Source organism: Crotalus tigris, unplaced genomic scaffold, assembly GCF_016545835.1.
Source record: "Crotalus tigris isolate CLP2741 ecotype Arizona unplaced genomic scaffold, ASM1654583v1 scf7180000017551.9496454, whole genome shotgun sequence".
In the NCBI taxonomy this organism is placed as follows: Eukaryota; Metazoa; Chordata; class Lepidosauria; order Squamata; family Viperidae; genus Crotalus; species Crotalus tigris.
In genome coordinates this window covers 9,259,365-9,274,633 of record NW_024096469.1, presented here as the reverse complement: position 1 = coordinate 9,274,633, position 15,269 = coordinate 9,259,365, and the positions used below count along the sequence as shown (strand labels likewise).

Sequence of the window (15,269 nt, the reverse complement as noted above, 5' to 3'; positions counted from 1 at the left end):
GATTAGGGGGTTGGAAGCTAAAACATATGATGAACGGTTGCAGGAACTAAATATGTCTAATCTAATGAACAGAAAGACCAGGGGTGACATGATAGCAGTCTTCCAAAATTTGACGGGCTGCCACAGAGAGGGTCAACTTATTCTCAAAGCACCTGAAGGCAGAACAAGATGTTACAGATGGAATCTTATCAAGGAGAGAGAGCCAAACTAGAAATAAGAAGAAATTTCCAAACAGAGAGAACAATCAGTGGAAAGTCTTGCCTCCATAAGTTGTGGGTGCTCCCACACTGGAGGTTTTAAGACAAGATTGGACAGCCATTTTTCCAGAATGGCATAGGGTCTCCTGCTTGAGCAGGGGGTTGGACGAGAAGACCTCCAAGTTCTCTTCTTACTCTGTTATTCTGTAAGTGGGCATATGGCAAAGTACTGGCATTTGTGCCCTTTGCATTTGGCCGCTCAGTATCTCCTCAGTGGAGATCTGCTACAATATGCAACTCTGAATTGCTGTACTTTCACTTCAGAAAAGTGGGAGAAAGAGTCAGAAGGGACAAAGTGTCTTTGCTGCTTCTTATTTTGGAAACCTGTACTTGAATTGGAAGTGGTTCCATATCAAAATCAGAAACGACTGACTTTGAGAAATGACTGTGAATAATTAGTTGCTAGATTTATAGGGGAATGGCCTGGGTGTAAAGGTCTTCTGCTACATTATTCCTCTTTTTCTGACCATGTTTACAAGTATAGCAGCTGAGTGTGCAGAATGAAGAGGTGGCAGGAATGAACTAGGACAGGGGTAGGCAACCTTGGCTCTTTTATGACTCGTGAACTTCAACTCCCGGAATTCCTGAGCCAGCATGGCTCAACATGGAAACCTCTCCCTTTCCCCTCAGCATGGCTGGCTCAGGAATTCTGGGAGTTGAAGTCCACGAGTCATAAAAGAGCCAAGGTTGCCTACCCCTCAACTAGGAGAACGAGCAAGATAAATACATGTGAAAAGCAGCTTTTATTTTTTCCCCCAATCCATTTTATCCTGGGTAAATTAACTAATATAAAAGGAATTATATAATACCTTAGATTAATATTCCTCAAAAGATGATGAAAGTGTCCCTCTCTTGCAATAGGAAACCTAATGCTTGCCCTTCCTTCCACAATAATGCTGAGCCCGAGCAGAAGCAATGCCTGCCAGGAGCTTAATGGCCAGAAACAAGCTACCTACTTCAATCACAATCAAAACTATAGCAAAGAAGCCTATTGTTCCTGCGTGACCATTGAGCCATCTGCTTAACTGGGGAACACAGCCTCCAAGGTAGATGGTGCTTTGAACTGCAACTTCCTCCATGCCCAGAGTGCCAAAGCCACACTGAGAATTCAGGATGGTACCATTTTCCAGTGGATTCAAACAACACGATGCAGGAACGCTGCAGGCTTGCACACCTGGAGAAGAGCAGTTAAAATACCTGTAAGTTAAAAAAAGGAAGAAACATTTCATTTTTAAGTTCATCACAAGGCACATCTCCCAGGCTTTTTCAGTGTCTCCTTCATCCTCCCAATGTAAGCCAGATCCCATGGCCAATCTTATCTGTGAATTCATTGGAATAAGATCTATATATGCAACAACAAGAACACATACACACACACACACACTGCTACTGGAATCCAGAGGCTCTAGCACAAATCATGCAGGATTCTATCCATATCTCGGTTTACCTTTTTTCTTCTTCATCTAATGGATAGTTCATAAAATCAGCTGTTAGACTGCTTGCTAGGACTCAAGCCTGCTGCAGTTACTCACGGAGCAATAAATACAACAATAAGTAATCTCTCCTAAGGAATCAGCTTGGGTCAAAAGTCCTAATTATAAAAACTCGTATTAACCAAGGAAGTCTTTGAACAAAAATTGTTCAAATTTTTTGACAATGTTCCTTGCAATATCTACTTATATTTGGTTTCTAAACTGACAAGAGCCCGTTCTGATAACATAACTTGAGTTCTTGAGATAGTGAAGTAGATCGAATTTAATCTCCACTCTCCTGAGCTGAATAGGCACCTGATATTGTTAAAGATGACTGGGCCAAGAATGTGTTCATAGATCTTATGTAAAGCTGCTTCACAATGAAAACTGCTTATTTCTATAATTACTGTAATCAGACATAATAAATTAATCAAATGGATTAGGAATTATCTAGAATATCTAACAAGTAAAGATGAAAACATATCATAGTGACTCTGCAGTAAACAAAGATACTAATATTTAAACAGCACGTATGGCCAGCCAAAAAACTGATCCAAAACATAAAAAATGGGAAAATACCTAAGCCAAAATGCAGTGAGCCATGCGCAGATCTGTACATTGGAGAAACAAAACAACTACTCCATAAACACATGACACAACATAGGAGAACAAACCCATCAGGACAAGATTCAGCAGTTCATCTGCATTTAACAAGCAAAGGCCACTCTTTTGAAGACAGCAAAGTCCACATTTTGGACAGAGAGGACCACTGGTTTGAAAGAAGGGTCAAAGAGGACATCTGTATCGAAACTGAACAGCCCTTTCTCAACAGAGTGGGAGGGATATGACATCTTCTATCTCCAGTTTACAACAGTCCTTTCAACAGTTCCAAGAAGGCTCCACACCCATTCGCACTACTCAGGTGATCTTGAGGACACAGATAAACCTCCAAGTGGCCTCAACAACTCTCTAAAAGAATGCAAATGACCAGCTGTCTGCAAGGAATATAAATCTTTCCATTCCCCGCCATCCAGTCAGAGCTGAAAAAGCTTCTTGAATGAGAAATGAAATGTCTTCAAAGGAAAAGCAAGCAAATCCAGTTGCCTAGTGAAAAAGCATCTTTGGGACAACTATGACCTGGATGACTGAGAATCTCCATAGACAACTAAACACAAAAATCCTAGGAAAGCTTGATGAACCATTCTACTCCAAGAAAAAAATGAAGGCAATACTGCTGAAGCAAAAGAGCCAGTCATTATTATCACACTGTTCTTCATCAGGATTATTTTAAGCAGCTCAGTAAGAAAGAATGTCAAGCAAGGCAACAGGAGAGATACATTATACCTTTATGTATAATGAAAACAAAGATTGTTCATAGCATATTTAACTGGAAGGTAATTACCAATTTGTTATCTAGTGCTTTTATATAAGCTGGTATTTTATATGAAGGGGCAAAAAAGAGATTCCTGTCTCAGTCTAACCAAACTAAGAATGAGGTGACTAACCTGCAAACCTACCAAAATTGTATAGGATTCCAGTTCTTATGGGCATGATTGGAGAGGATGCACATCATAATTCAGAACATGTGGGGAACTACCATGCCTAATTTTGGAGACCAAGACTGTTCTGGGAGATACTGACTTTTCATCATAATGCGCAGTGCTGCTTATTATAATTCTACAGGAATGCTCCTTTATATTTCTATCTAAAAACAATAAAATGCCTTGCATTGTTTCTAGATGGAAATATATAGAAGCATTCCTGAAATCAGACAGCAAATAGAACCATCCATTCACTCACATTAATTATACAAAGCTTACTTTGGCGCCAGACAATCCCCTGGCAGTAAAATTCCAGTGACATTATACTGAACAATGTTAAAATGGAAAATGTTAAATTTTTCAGATCTCAGAGCTACAAATGTATCTGTCTCTATCTATCTATCTATCTATCTATCTATCTATCTATCTATCTATCTATCTATCTATCTATCATCTCCATCATCCATCATCCAATCATATTTCTAGACTGCCACATTCGCCAAGGATTAAAGTTATGCTCTACTGCTTTGACATGCCTATCTTTCCTGGAAACTGATAGAATAGGCCAAAAATTATACTCACAAATTTTCTTTCCAGTCCAGATAAGACTTTACTCCACAGCACTGGAGGCCTGCTTGAATTTCATCCATAATGAACTGGAGATCTAGGTCGTCCTGGTACTGTAACATTGCCACCGTAAGAAAATTTTGCAAGGAAGCCTTGATGTGTTGTCTCAGGGAAAAGACAACAATTCCACTCAAAACTTCCAAAATCACAAAAGTTATTATTCCTCCAGTAAAAAGCTTCAGAAGAAAGATGCTTTCAAAGAGAGCTCCAGTACAGCCCAAAAGGGATATAGATGTAGCTACTAGCCCTACTAATACAAAAAAAAGCATTGGGTCGCTGCCCAGATATATTAGTCGTTCACTTTCCAGAGATTCCTTCTCCAATAGCCCCCAAATTCCTATGGCCAAAATAAATAATCCTATAATGGAGAAAACTGTGTTCCAAACAAAGGTCAAGCATTTAGCACAATGGCTAAATGAATCCAGAGGAAGATGGGAAGACTGATGAAGGAAGTGCCATTGTCTTGTCTGGTTCCAAGAATAACCATTTTCTTGTCCATCCAGGCTCATAGGAGTACCTTGTGCATTATATGAATAATACTTGTGATCATTCTAATCAATATAAAAGAGAATCAGAGAATGGAAATTTTATATCAGAAATAGGAAACAAAATAAGGTAGAACATGCATTTTTCCTATAGTATTTGAAAGGCCATGTATAACTGAAAAACTCTGAAATAAACATTTTTTGTGTCAGTTTTTAAAATTTAACATTTTTACAATATACTGGACTATTAAAAAAAAAAAAACAAGATTCATTTCCCTATGCCCCTAGATTACAGCATGCAAGATGTTTAGGACCTCATGAGGATTAAGTATACCGCTCAATAAATCTGGAATCTATGGCATGGATGAGGAACCTATGGCCATCCAGATGTTTCCTGACTTGAGTATGGCTTTAACCCTAACTATTGTGGCCAAAGCTGAGTGTAGCTGGTGTTATAATTCAACATACAGGTAGTCCTCAACTTACAACAGATCATTTAGTGGCTGTTCAAAGTTACAACAGCATTGAAAAAAGTTATGATCATTTTTCACACTTATGACTATTGTAGCATCCCCTTGGTCAGGGATAGGCAACCTTGGCTCTTTTATGACTCGTGGACTTCAACTCCCAGAATTCCTGAGCCAGCTGGCTGGCTCAGGAATTCTGGGAGTTGAAGTCCACGAGTCATAAAAGAGCCAAGGTTGCCTATCCCTGCCCTTGGTCATGTGATCATAATTCAGATACTTGGCAACTGTCTCATATTTATGACTACTGCCATGTCTCAGGGTCATGTGGATCACCTTTTGCGACCTTCTGAGAAGCAAAGTCAATAGGGAAGCCAGATTCACTTAACAACCATGTTACTAACTTAACCACCACAGTGATTCACTTAACAAGTGTGGCAAGAAAGGTCATAAAATGAGGCAAAACTCACTTAACAAATGTCTGCGCCCTGCAGAACATTTGGGCTCAATTGTGATTGTAGGTTGAGGACTACCAGTATACTGAAGACAATGGTTTTTTTTCTACTTGTGCCCTATTGTTCCACAGGAGAAAACTATAGACCTTCTGTATATGTTGATTTCTGATTTCCAGTGTTACTTACTTATGCACATTTGTAAGCTCCCTACTCTAAGGACTCTAGATGGAATATGGTACAACCTTAGGAAAAAAAATCTGTGAAAGTATATAACAGTTTTAATAAGGTACTTGTTAATATGTCCCTCAACCATGTTTTCTGAAACCATTTACATAAAAAAGGATTTTATGGCATTTTGTATATTAAAAAATGGGCATTATATCTTTATGGATGTCAACCTATTATCCAACAGAGAGACTATTATTCTGAGAGAGGAGCTTAAATACATCAGTGGTTGAAAGTACCGGCAATGCTAATTTGTTAATCAAGAGTGACCACTTGTAGAATGTGAAAGATTCTTGCCCTGGTGAGATTAACTACAGTTTGATAGGAATGCATTATGCCCATGCAATCCATGGAAAATAGAACCGAATCTCTTTATAATGAGAAAACAGTCTTTGTCTCATTATATCAGTCCATCCCACCTGGTTAGGTAGGGAATGTATGTTGCAGATCCCATTAGTTAAAGAACTCCGACTGGTGGGGTTCAGAAAGAAAGCCTTCTTTGCCATTGCCCCTGCCTTGTGGAACATTTTCTCTGCAGAATTGAGGTGGACCCCCAGCATCCTGGCCTTCCAGAGAAGTGTGAAAATATGGCTCTGAGGCCTTGCTTGGGGCACACAGAGGACCATGCAGCTGTGGGGGTGGTTAGTACCCAGAAAGCCCTCCCTTCACCTTTTAGTTAATTTTTCACATTGTTTTCATCCTTGCCTCTTTTTAAACTTATATAGATCGTTATGTGTTAATATTTTATTCTATACTTCCCAGACTTCCTCTGTAAGGGAGATGGGCAGTTGTAGAATGTGATGAATAAAATAAATAATGGCCACTGTAATACGCAAGAATTTAAAAGGTATTATCAAGAAACAGCGGGAAAGAATTCATGAAAAGGGGGAGCATGCTGTCATTTATAAACAAAGTACAAAGATTTGAAATGAGAAAAATGACTAACAATGACACATTACTGTACATAAAATTGTTTTAAGACATCACTTCCCACTTCTGAGAAGTGGGGGGGGGTGAGAGGTATGGAATCGGGGTGTTGCTTCTCAGTCGCAGGGTGGGTACTGTATTCTGTGAAAGCCTTCTAGCATAGATAAAATTGGCCCTTCTCCTTGACGGCTTTCAGGAGGATGTTAAAGATCAAATTGTTTTGAAGCACATTCTAATTAAGTGAAATCCACCATTTTCTGTTTTACTATTTAATTTATATTGTCTTATCTCATTTAATTTTTATGATGCATTTTTCCATTTAATTTAAATTTACCATACTGTTTTTTCATACCAAATTAGTTGCAAAAGTCATCAAATTATCACAGAATATAAATAAAAATATATATAGCAGATACTTGGAAGGCTTCTGTTTTTGGTGTCCCCATGTTATTATCTACTCATAAATGGTGAAAAGAGAGAAGAGTAGAGTAGTTATAACTGAAAAGTGTCAATTTGGATACTTTATTCTCCTGGCTCTATTTCTGGAGTTTAAAAGACAATAATCCTGAACTCTAGACTAATTTTGAACAACAAAAAAACACCCCAGCAAAGTGAACTAATTCTGGTTAATGTGCTTTTCCTGAACGATAATGATGTTGGTGTAATAGTAAATATTGCCATGGTTTAGCATGTTGTATGAATCAGAATTTTTCAGAATTGCTGCTTTAGGGTAAATATTTGAAAATCCTAAAAAAAGATTGATGTTAAAAATCTTAAAATCACCTGAAATTGTTTAACTGAAAAAGTTATGTACATATTTGATTTTAGCTTTGATTAGTATTTTATTTCCCCTGGCTGCCTAATTTCATTCAGCAAAGAACAATTTTTAATTTAAAAAGTCACTAAAATAATCAAAGTAAAAACAAATCTATCTTGATCATTTTTTAGGGATACTTGTGAGATAGCTAAGGTGAATCAGCATATTTATCTGGAAAGTGACATAAAATTCACTGGGATTTTACATTTAGTAAATATACTTGCTTACAGTTATTAATATGATTTCTTATTGTACATTGCTGCAGGATAGATTAGAAAATTTATACCTCTGAAGGATTACTATCACACTTTCTTATACCTGCTTCTTAGGCAAAAAAGAATAAATAATCTATCAGTTAAAAAACAAACACAACTGAAAAGTAACACCATATGCCAAGAACAAAGACTCAAGATCTCCATGGATAAAAGCTGAAACAAGGCCAACATGTAGCACAAATCCTTGTTATTACCTTTGATAACAAAGCTTTTATTTCATCTTCTCCCATCTTGGTGTTCGGAAAGTGAAGATTCTTCTAGAAAGAATTCACAATTATAATTGATTTCTTCATATTTAATGTATAGCATGAAATGGATTTGAAATGATTCCGCAGCTCTTTGGAGTAGTCAGATAACAGTCCAACATTCCTGTATGAGGAGAATTTTAGAGGAGTAGACCTACCACAGTCATACTTACATCATGTGAGAAATCACATTTCTCAGCTTAAAGAGACTTGCTTTGTCTCACTTACTATAAATATATCATTAAACAGTATATCATTATGCCTGTCATCTGAGTGCATAGTACTGTATAACTATTAGGTCTGTGAAACACATTCAGATGAGATAGTTAAGGTTTACATGCATAGGAGTACAAATAAAACACCTTTCTTTCAATCTTTAAAGCAGCTGTTGTCATGGTTCCGACAGACAGAGACAAATAAAGAACTCCGAAGTTGGAAATTCCTCAAAGAACATGTTTATTAGTTACAAAGTATCAGCACATCAAAAGTGAAACCAAGTCTAAAGACACATGTAACAATTCCCCAATACAAAGTTAAGAAATCCTACCCCTAGGGCTATGCAAGCAACTACCTTCCCCAATACATCTTCTTGGCAGGCTTTTCACGAAATGCCCTGCCTGCAGTCTCAGGTGTAGCCGATGACCTTGGTTCCCACAGGACAAAAGTTTATTTTGACTAGCAAAGCACCTGGCAATCCCCCCTCCCTTCTTCCAGTGTGTCAACTGAAAATGAATAAGGAAGATGGTCGCAGCCATGCTCATTTTCAAAATTGACAGCTGTATCTTTTGCAAAGCTCCAAAGCTTAAGTTATTTGAAAAGCTGCTCCCAACTATTTCACATACATTTCAATACTTTGCACAATCTTTATGATTATACACTCAGAGATGTACAAAAATGTGGGACTGCTGTTGCATCAAGGCCTTCTGTAATAGATATCAAGATAAAAAGCTGATTTACATTATATATGCATCTGCTTTAATACATAATGTTATGGTGATCTAGTACAAGTGTATTGTGAACAAGAGGCACATTTAATACCAAAAGGAAATGTGTACAGAATGTAGAGTATCTGGCCTGAATCCATTGAATAAAATATGGATGTACATGTAAGTTTCCAAAGTTGTAATTTTCTGCATGGCTGAAAACAACTCATTCTCTCTCAGCCTTGCTTTCCTATCTCTAAATAATATTTGTGTTTATTAAGAGATATATTATATAAAACATGGTTTTTTAAAACCTTACAATTACAGTAATTTTAAACTGAATATTGGACTAAATATGTACAAGGCTATGCAGTACCACCAAGAACCAAGATAGCTTTCCCCATACCTATACAATCCAGGAGATTGTGGTGTGCAATGCATACAATACATTGTGATTGGCTACTATTGACATTACATTAAAAACAAATGATAACTTTTGGGATATTTACAAGAGAGCTTACATAGCATACAGGTGTAAAGAAACACACCCCTGAATCTGATAAACTTTTGCTGAGAGGAACCAATACAAATGGGTAATTTAAGCACATTTAGATCAGTTTGATTAGTCTGCAACTACCTTTGCAATATATGAGTTGCCTGTATTATATACCAATTGTTCTACAATTGCTTAGAGAAATTGTATTAGATTTTATGATTCAGTTACAATGTATTACTGTACATCATAAATGTTAATATTCCAAAGAATACTTTGGAAAATGATTTGGGTCAATATTCAATTATTTGTTAGAATGACAGTGTGTTGCAAATGCATGTTTTGATCCCAATAATAGTTATTAACATTCACCTATCACATGTGGGTTTTTTTTTATTTTGGGCTTAATATGCATAGTGAACCCAGCCATAGTGACATGCAAACAATGGCTTATGATGCTTATTTGTGTTTTATACAATGATTCTAATTAAACATACTATGGCTTACTTAAATACGTATAGCAAGCCATACACAAAATAATGTTGACTAGATAACTATATTTCTCTTATTAATTCAGCAGCTCTACTCATACATGGACAGAAAACAATCTAAATTTTAAATAATTTTATCTAGATAGGACATAACTTCATTTTCAAAGGCTGTTAAAAGTATCCAGAAGATATGGATACTTTTAGCAGCCTTTGAAAATGACGTTTTCATGCATCACATTAACCTTTTGTTTTAATCAGTTTGTGGACATTCTACATATTAGCTAGGTTCACACTACATCCTGAATCATAAACATGAGTCATAAACCAGTCACAAGCTACAAAGGCTAAATTCATTCATCACAACCGAATAAAAACATAATATGGCTTAGTAAAATAACTAAGTCTGACAATCTTAAGAGGAAGGATTGATCTCCGTAATATGACAAAACATGGTTTGTCTTTTTGTGGCTTATTCAACAAACCACGTCAAAGTAAAAAAAAACCTTTTAATCCGATATTCAAATTATAATTATTTCAAAGTAAGATCACTTCTCCGTGTACAGAGAATGCGTTTGAGTAGAAAGTAGCTTTCCTCAGGCACCCTTTTGCAGCAACTTTGTGGACACTAAAAGTTTGGGAAGTGCGAGATTTGGTTTTCTTAACCGCAGACTAAGACTAAGGCTTTTTTGTGCCGTAAGAGTTAGGCTTCTCCCTTCCCGATCCTTTCGTGCAGAGACGCACCTCCGACCCGGACCCGACGGTAAAAATAAAATAAAATCTCTCGGACAACCAGAAGCCACTAGGCGGAGCCAGCGAATGGGATTCAGGGCGGACCTTTTCTACCCGGAACCTTGTTGCTTCTCCTGCGCTACCAGGCGGGAACGGTGACGCGGCAGTATTGGCGGCGCACGAGCAGCAGCGAGGGCGGGTAAGGGGCGGAGCTGCCGGAGCCGGGGCAGGACGGGGGTCGGAACGGCGGCAAGGATATGGCGGAGACCATTGTAAGTTCGGCTTGCCGGGGGCGGTACGTTGAGGGGACCAGGCCGGGGAGGGAAGGAGAGGATCTCCCTCCTTTCTTCCCTCAGCCCGAGGGTCCCCTCCCTCTGGTCTTTTGTCATTGTGAGGCGGGGGGCGCCGCGCTCAGAGCTCCCCCTTGGCTTCCCCAGCGTCTCCGCCGGGCTAGGGTCTGACAGCTCTGGGCTTTCCTGTGGAGTGGGAAGCACCAGCCCGCGATGGGGTTTATTTTTCCTGTCCTTGCCAGGTTTGAGGCAGAGCAGGGGGATCGCGGCGAGCTCCCTGAAGGGGGGGGGGCTGGAGTGGGAAATCAGTCTATTGGGCCACCCAGCCGCGGGAGCTGCTGCAACTGAAGACAGGGCCCCCACTTTCATTGAGGGTTAAAATGTATGGTTTCTTTCCAGACGGAAGAACTCAGCACATCAGAGCTCTGAGCCAGTTTCGTAATATTTTTTTTTCCTCCCCTCAAAAGTGGCGTGACTGGGCAAGATGGATCAGAAATGAACAATTTTCAAAAGCAAAATCCCCCAAGTTTTCTGAAGAAAATTAATACAAGTCTGGTAGCGTGGATATGTCCAGTAAATTGACTAACATTTGTGCTCTCTCTTTAGGGCAGGATATGCCAAAAGTTCAAAAATTAAAAGCTGATGATTTGATACAAAGGCGTGATACATAAAATAAGAATCTATCACTAAAGATTTTTGTCTTGAAATACTGGACTATTTCTATAATCCCAAGATATAATGTCCATAAGAGTTGTAATACATCTAGAAGGCAACAACAATTTGGAAAAAATAACAAAGTTTCTGTAACTCTACCTGAATTTTTTTCCCTTTCAATCCCTAATTATTTTTGATCTAGGCTCAATATTATTACTTACAATAACTTATGATAGCTACATCCATACGATATATGACTTCCTGCCCACATTCCCTTAATTATTGTATTAGTTTGCATGCCAGACGGTTATCTAAATCATGTGGCTATCCCTTTGGATCACTTGTTTGGGGTTTTAGACGATAGGAAACTACTAGGTAAATAAGTAAAGCTTTGACTATGCTAGAAGTACTTCAAAACTTGCTTTATATTAACAGCATTTAAGAAGTATGTACAATGTTTTCCTTATTTGAATTGGCAGAGGTGAAAAACTCTTTCCTGTCCTAAAATTTATGATAAGTGAGAAAGTTTAGTTAAGGCTTACTGAAGAGTAAGGTCTTGCCACTGTTAAAAGCATGTTACATTTCCATCTTTTCTTTCTATCAGATTTTATTTTAATAAATAGAAAAAAATATGTTATGAATAGCAGAACTAACCCAAAGTAAAATTCTCTTTTGGCAGCTATGTTTATATAATACTTCATAAAATTGGACAGAACAAGTTTGAATAAAGTTAGATCAATTTGCATTGTTTTATATTAATGGCTTGTCAGTATCTTTGGTATTAGCATTGGCTACACTGTATTAGGTCACATGATAAAATTAGTTATATATAGCAAATTGCAGGCAACTTGAGCAATTTTGGCAGGTAATCTGTATCCTTCCATATCAGAAGCTGGACTATAAAATCAGCTCGATTTAAAATCTGCTTTTAAGTTTAATCAGTGCCTTATAGAATGTTTAGTTTGCTTTTAAAATAGGGTGCCCATGTGGTATCCCTTAAGCCACTTATACATTAATTCAAATTATATCTGATTTCTTTATTACTCAAGTTTATACTAAAGTTTTAATTTTATTTATTTTAATAAAATTTATTTTAAACTGCCAATCATGGTATGTATTATTACATAAATGTGTAATTGACTATTACACATTTCAAAATAGAGCTATAGAAGATAATACAATTTTTAAATAAATGCTATTTGCTATTTGTCTCCAAATTTTAAGGAAAAAAAAGTAATTTTACTGCTTACCACAGTCCCAAAATATCACTGTTGCAAAATTCAAGTTTATAAATGAGTATAAAGTATAAAGCAGTATCTAACCATGGAATATTTGCTAAGGCACCAGTTGGTAATTATCTGCACATCCACATCTGGAAATGGCAGCCTATCAGCTTTTCTTTAAAGTTTTTTTTTAATTACTACATCAAACTTTTAAATGTTCCTATTTTAAAAAATACAGCTTCCTCTTGAAATTTGTACCCAATAGAAAGTAGGTGTGTGCATGTGTGTGCACATACATTATATAGTTTTAAAGAGATTTTAAGATTTGGACACTGTTCAAGAAGATAATTAATGGTTTGGCACGGTTCTAGGATTAGTCATTTAGCTGTGTCTCCAGGTGGAATCATAGGTGGAATTATGGAATCAGCACTTTAAGGGAAAGGAGTTGAGCTGAACAAAAGAGCATCTTTATTTTAAAAAAACAGAATTGCTTCACAATGGTGCTGTGTAGTCAGATCCAATTCTTATTCAATCTGAAATTACCTATGCTTACTGTAATAGAATTATCAAGAAAGCCAGTATAGAATTGCTTCTTTGCATTATTGCATTTTTCTGGAAGCAAGTATTGGAAAGCTACTATGTTAAAAAAAAAAGTGTTTCAAACATTTTATAGGACATTAGTATGTGTAAATTTCCATTATGTTTAATTCTTATACTGCAATGAAATTAGCACCAATTAATCTGTTAAATCTGCCCTAAAATAAGATAAGATAAGATAACCTTTATTGTCATTTTTATACTGGGCACGATGGCACACATCAAAAATGAAATTTAGTTGCCTGCTCTCAAAGTGAAACACATACATGACACACACCTAAACATACTATGAACAACATATGTATAGACTCACATCCCTACATCTTTCAAGTACAGATTTGAACTCTGAGCAGTGGCATATCAAATAATATAGGGATGTGCACATTAATGCAGCTTGTCTATCTTTTTAAAGTCCACAAAATGATAGATATAGCGTTTAGTGTTAAACACAAAAACAAGTTAGCCTCTTATCACAGCTAAGCTTGATTTCCTAAGTAAATAGCTGCTATTCTTCCTGTATCCCTGTATATCCCACAGGATTGGTGTGACTTTTCATTTTAATGAAGATGGATGACAATTTTCCTTTAAAATGAAGTATGCTAGCAATTAATGATGCAACATGATGTAATTTTTTTAACATGAACAGTTGATGAATTTTCTTTATAGGCCTGAATTAAATCTGTGCAATTTGAAACTTAAAACTTAAAAATCATTGTATCTTTTTCTAATATTATTTATTGCTAAGTGAAAATGGATTTTACTTTACTATTAATTTAATTACCTCTGCTAGCTATGCATTTTTGACAAACTAATTTTTATATGTTAAAAATAAAATTGATGAAATGTTACATCTCTCACATATTCTAGAGTCAAACTTTAGATATCATCTTTTTTTGCCTTAATCATGAACATTTCGTGGATATTTTTAAGTGCTTTTTATTTAACCTTTTCCCAAATCTCTAAAATTCCTTATAGATAATCCGTGTCCAGTCACCAGAAGGAGTGAAACGTATTACTGCAACAAAACGAGAAACTGCTGCAACATTTCTGAAAAAGGTATTCTGTTTTGGCATATTCCTTGAGTTTTCCTAAGATAGTAGTAGAAGTTCATCTCACATTGGTTGAATAAGCCAGCCCATGCATCCATACTGTTTATTTTTTATACATAAACTTTTGGTAATACAGAATTAACATCAATGTTTGGATTTTCAATGAAGCTTTAGCTGAATTCAAAGAGAGCAAAGGAATTCCAGAGTGTCTATTGACACTGCCTTTATTAGGCCAAATCAGGTTGACCAACTAGTGTGTATCTCTCTCAATAACTTCATCAGATAAAGTTACAAAACAATAGGTTGGGAAGGGCCACCTTATGGAGCGTACATCTGAATGCAGTGTTAAAATTGTAGTATCAATTCTAGAGAATATGGTGTTAGGTTCTACTTTGATCTTGTCCTGATACATCGCAATATATTTCTGTGAAAGGATTGTTTTAAAATGCTTGATGGGAAAAGATCTGGTGTGATGAATCACAGCATCTGCCATTCAAATGTTGCAGAGCAAACATTTAGTTAGTCTCCAGTAGGATTAGTACAGGTAAATTGAGCAGAATGAGAAAGAATTATTGCAGTTCAGAATTGCCATGTTAGTTTATACCTTTAACATTCTATAATTGTCATGCAAAACCTCCATCTGCACTCAGAAGCATATATAGTAGGAATAGGATTATATTACATTCTGCAGAATTTAATTCCTAATTCTGAGGAATGTACAGATATATCTACCTTGTTTCCCCGAAATTAAGATCTGGTCTTATATTTTTTTTGCCTCCAAAAGAGGCACTACGTCTTAATTTCGGAGAATGTCTTACCTTAGGACCACCGCAGCCAGGCCTCCCATGCCCTGACACCTATCGTGCCGCTGCTTGACTTCTGTGGCTGCTTGCTGCCACCTGTGGCTGGACGCCATGTGGCACATGGCGCCGTTGCCGCTCCTCCTGGCAGGATGCCACATGGCGCTTTGAACCACCTCTGCTCCTTGCGCAGCGCTTCGGGCCGCTTCTGTTGCTCACGTGCTTCGGGC

General features: G+C 37.1%; 2 protein-coding genes across 2 annotated transcripts in view; one reads left to right on the top strand and one right to left on the bottom strand.

Annotated features, from left to right (window-relative positions):
• Positions 1-1,123: 1,123 nt before the first annotated feature.
• Positions 1,124-7,775, bottom strand: TSPAN10 (tetraspanin 10). Its single transcript, XM_039342410.1, has 3 exons — positions 7,740-7,775; positions 3,853-4,448; positions 1,124-1,454 (listed from the first exon to the last, which is right to left on the bottom strand). Exons 1-3 carry the CDS (start codon positions 7,773-7,775, stop codon positions 1,124-1,126), a joined length of 963 nt encoding a protein of 320 aa, XP_039198344.1.
• Positions 7,776-10,577: 2,802 nt separating this feature from the next.
• Positions 10,578-15,269, top strand: part of NPLOC4 (NPL4 homolog, ubiquitin recognition factor) — a 55,473-nt gene continuing 50,781 nt past the window's right edge. Inside the window, exons 1-2 of the mRNA XM_039346660.1 lie at positions 10,578-10,698; positions 14,166-14,246. Of these exons, the coding sequence (XP_039202594.1) occupies positions 10,684-10,698; positions 14,166-14,246 (96 nt within the window). The 5' untranslated portion in view covers positions 10,578-10,683. The remainder of the gene's footprint in view (positions 10,699-14,165; positions 14,247-15,269) is intronic.

Bases quoted from the DNA above. Each gene is read 5' to 3' on its own strand.
- TSPAN10 (XM_039342410.1), bottom strand. From the start codon at position 7,775: ATGGGAGAAGATGAAATAAAAGCTTTGTTATCAAAG. The intron at 4,449-7,739 runs GTAATAACAAGG...TATATTGATTAG, and splicing joins TAAAAGCTTTGTTATCAAAG to AATGATCACAAGTATTATTC. The intron at 1,455-3,852 runs GTGAGTATAATT...TTTAACTTACAG, and splicing joins CTGGACTGGAAAGAAAATTT to GTATTTTAACTGCTCTTCTC.